At 33.7% G+C, this 3,712-nt stretch overlaps 1 protein-coding gene across 1 annotated transcript; it reads right to left on the bottom strand.

Annotated features, from left to right (window-relative positions):
* Positions 1-771: 771 nt before the first annotated feature.
* LOC107869577 (laccase-14-like) lies at positions 772-3,438 on the bottom strand. Its single transcript, XM_016716090.2, has 6 exons — positions 3,337-3,438; positions 3,093-3,244; positions 2,700-2,944; positions 2,445-2,573; positions 1,398-2,339; positions 772-921 (listed from the first exon to the last, which is right to left on the bottom strand). Exons 1-6 carry the CDS (start codon positions 3,436-3,438, stop codon positions 791-793), a joined length of 1,701 nt encoding a protein of 566 aa, XP_016571576.2. The 3' UTR covers positions 772-790.
* Between the last annotated feature and the right edge of the window lie 274 nt (positions 3,439-3,712).

Here is a 3,712-nt window from a genome sequence, read left to right as displayed (position 1 = left end):
TTGAAACACATTAGGCAACCTGCTCCATTCGTTGCAAAAATCTGGCATAACTCGCGTGAGTTAATAGGACGTACAAAAATATCGATGTTGGAGGAGCATATAGGCTTATGAAGGTGGAAAATCAAATAAAAAAAACAAATGATGAAGATAGAAGGTTCAAAGGAAAGAAAGAGATACACAACAAATCAATGTGAAATTTTGAGAAAAAGATAAAATATATATATAAAAAAAAATTGGTAAGCAAACATATTAGTGTCATTATGCAATAATATGTTAGACTATAACTCAGTAAGTAGACATGGTGCAAGAGAACGTTGCGATGCGATCTTGCTCGCCTTAAGAAGTTGGAAGTACGACACCTTTTTTTTTTGGAAAACAGAAGAATAGAGCAAATTGTAGGTTTTGCATCGAATCTTATTTGGTAGAAAAATTCATTTAATCTTGAATTAAAAAAAAAAATGACAAAATAACAACAAAAGAACATGTAACATAAGTAAATGAAAGAAATGGGAAAGTCAAACTAGGTACTATAAATCGACAAAGATAAAAACTAGATATACAACATTATATATATTATTTGTCAAATTAAATATTTAATACACCTTCAATAAGCTATATAAAAATAACAATTTATTACATAAAATAAAAAGCACAGACAAAAATTTCCAAGCTATATGTTATAATAACGAATTAATAAAATCAATAAGCAAATGATATTTTTTTATTTCTGGCCCTCACTTGAGGGTAGGTTCCAAAAGATTAATCATAAGTAAACTTGAGGTATTCAAATTCAGCACTTGGGCATGTCAGGAGGAGGAGGAAGAAGTTTCTGTTGGGAGCCTGTCCCATCTTTCACAATGAATGCCATTTCCATTCCCCAATTCACATGACGGTCAAAATGACAATGCATAAACCATACTCCTGTTTCATAAAAGAAAAAAATACAAATTATTAAATAAAGAATCTGAACATGTATATTCAGATGTAATATGTTATTTTCCATATTTGCAATTTATAAGAATTTGTGTATAATACAAACAAATTGAGCTGAACTTCAAAAATCCATATATGCACTCATATGGTTGTGTCATAATTCTGATTTGCGCTAATATGCCAATAAAATTTGTAGTGTCATATAGACTCTACTCGCAATAAATTTTAAGCATAGGTAATCTTTGGTGTAGATTGAGTAAATGTCTTTTTTAGATCACCATTTAAAATTTGTCCCTATTTTTGAATGTTGTACAAAATATAACAAAATCTTAGACTATCGTCTAACTTCTGCAAAATTTTAAATCATAGTCTAATGTTTACTCGTAAAACTTTTAATTTGATCGATAAAAGATAAATGCTAATGTAGTGAAAGATTATCAAATCAATTTGATCAATGTATATACCTGGGTTATCCGCTTTAAATCTGATGGTAGCCCATCCATTCCTAACAATAGCAATAGTGTTCTGAAGAGGAGGATCAACAAGATTATAATTCAAAGGGTCTTTATCTCTGTCAAAGTTTCCGAGACCTGATCCAACAACATAAAAACTATATCCATGCAGGTGAATTGGATGATCAATTCCACCCAATAAACTAGTTCCCTGCAAAACAATCTCTACATTTGTTCCATATTCAAGAACATGAACCTGTGTCCTCTGATCGGGATGTTGCAATTCCACGGGAAGAGAATCACCCGTAAAATTAAAATCAAACGGCGGAAAACTAGGAAATTCATCTCTATAAACCCCTTTAACGTTCTTGTAATAAGCTCCTAATATGTCAATACGAGGTAACACAAAGCTTATGTTGTTCACACTAGCCGCGAATCGATCCCCGTTAGGTCCACCACACGATTCATTTTGGCACGGCAACGTATTCATCGAAAATGTAAATAATAAATTGGTAGTAATGTTTAAGGGTACGTCCACGGGGTGTTGTTTATTGGCTAGGCTTTTGAATGTCCTCGTGAAATTAAACGAGGCATTCGTATCATTGAAATTCGGTAGATTTGGAAGGATTAGTGCAGAAGGTGTGTAATTTCCACGATACTGGATGATAGCAGTGGTGGTTGTGTTATCAAATGCAATTCCATTTAAGCTATTATATGCCCTCGCGGCCATATAATAGTTATCTAGGTTTTGATTTGCTTCGAGTAAAACATCCATAGTTTGGCCAGGAGAAATTGCGATGTAATTAGTTTTGAATGGTTTAACATAGGCACCATCGGTTCCTACTATAGTGAGCTGATGATTTGCAATGGAGAAAAACATGATATTGTTCATTACGGCGTTCACCATTCTGAGCATATATGTCTTGCCTTTCTCCACTGTTAGTTTGAATGTATCTGTTGAAAAAAGAAGAGAAGTTGATCATCAATAATTATCGCATCACAAAATTGTGCTGTCCTATAACTGACGAAGGTGATCTAATGAGTAAATATTTGTTATACCATTTCTTGAGCAAGGATATAAATCTCCTGGTTGACCATTTATAAGGAAAGCATCAGAGTTATTTGCATCTCCTCCACTTGCAACAAACTCATTCACTATCGCTTGCACATCACTCTTCCACCACTCCCCTGCAATTTAATCATCTTAAAGATTAGTTACAACCTAGAAAGGTCTTTAATTTTTTGTTTGAAGTTTCATGCAAAGTCAGTTTAATAAGACAAACAAATTAAAACGGAAAAAGAATATATATACACCTAATATAAGAGGAACTTCCGCGGCAGGTGTAGGGAAAGGATAATTGGTTTTATTTGCAGGGCGGATAACAAGGGCACCATGAACAGTGGCTCTTGACCAATCACTATGAGCATGCCACCATAGGGTTCCTTCCTCGTCTGAAAGACTAATCTCTTGACTGAAGTTTGTTCCTGGTCGAATTGGACATTGAGTAACAAATTCAGGACCATCTGACCATGGATACCTTGGTTGTTTCACTCCATGCCTGTAAATTTTTAATTCCACATTGTTAGTGCACACATGGTCTAGAAACCAGGTTGGATTATGCATTTGAAATTCGAACACATATAGTTACACATCAATTAAATGCTTTGAACATAAGTACTGCACATTAATTGAAGAAGCATGTTTACCAATGGATAGTAATATTTTGACTTCCATCATTTTGGACATTAACAACGAGTGTATCTCCAGTATTAGCGTAGAGAACTGGACCTGGGAATTGTCCATTAACAGTCAAAATATTCTTCGAGCTGCAAAGCTTCGAGTGTGGTGCTTCTTTGATCTGCATGGATGATACACATTTTTTCCTTTGTAAGTAATTTTATCATTGGTTTAATGAAAATGAAAACAACCAAAAAACAAAGGGGTACTTACGACAAATCGATGTTGATGAACTGCAGCATGGGCAGGTAAAAGACCAACAAGAAAAAGATATCCTATAATATGCTGAATGGAAAGCATCACTTTCAACTTCATTTTTTTGTAGTGCAAACAAATAATATGAGATGAAAATGGTAAAGGATCTTCATGTATTTATAGAGGTGATGAGGTTACCAAAAAGGGAAAAAGATGACTTATGTAAAGGATGTTAATGTATTCAAAACTACTCATGATGTGTCTGGTTTTTGAACATTTCTTTTCTATCTTACGGTCAACCCTGCAAGAAAGTCAACCCCACTTCTGGATTCTTCTTCTTAATATTACATAAAATCCCAATTATTTTATTAATTATATTTTATCCCGATTTTTT

The sequence above is a fragment of the Capsicum annuum genome, chromosome 4 (assembly GCF_002878395.1).
Source record: "Capsicum annuum cultivar UCD-10X-F1 chromosome 4, UCD10Xv1.1, whole genome shotgun sequence".
Taxonomy (NCBI): Eukaryota; Viridiplantae; Streptophyta; class Magnoliopsida; order Solanales; family Solanaceae; genus Capsicum; species Capsicum annuum.
The sequence above is the reverse complement of the archived record's forward strand: the minus strand, read 5'-3'. Positions and strand labels throughout refer to the sequence as shown.

What these genes read in the sequence shown, in the direction of transcription:
- LOC107869577 (XM_016716090.2), bottom strand. Translation starts at nt 3,438, where the DNA reads ATGAAGTTGAAAGTGATGCTTTCCATTCAGCATATTATAGGATATCTT. An exon ending in TTCATCAACATCGATTTGTC is followed by an intron (nt 3,245 to 3,336) that starts GTAAGTACCCCT and finishes TCATCCATGCAG; the next exon opens with ATCAAAGAAGCACCACACTC. An exon ending in CAAAATATTACTATCCATTG is followed by an intron (nt 2,945 to 3,092) that starts GTAAACATGCTT and finishes AAAAATTTACAG; the next exon opens with GCATGGAGTGAAACAACCAA.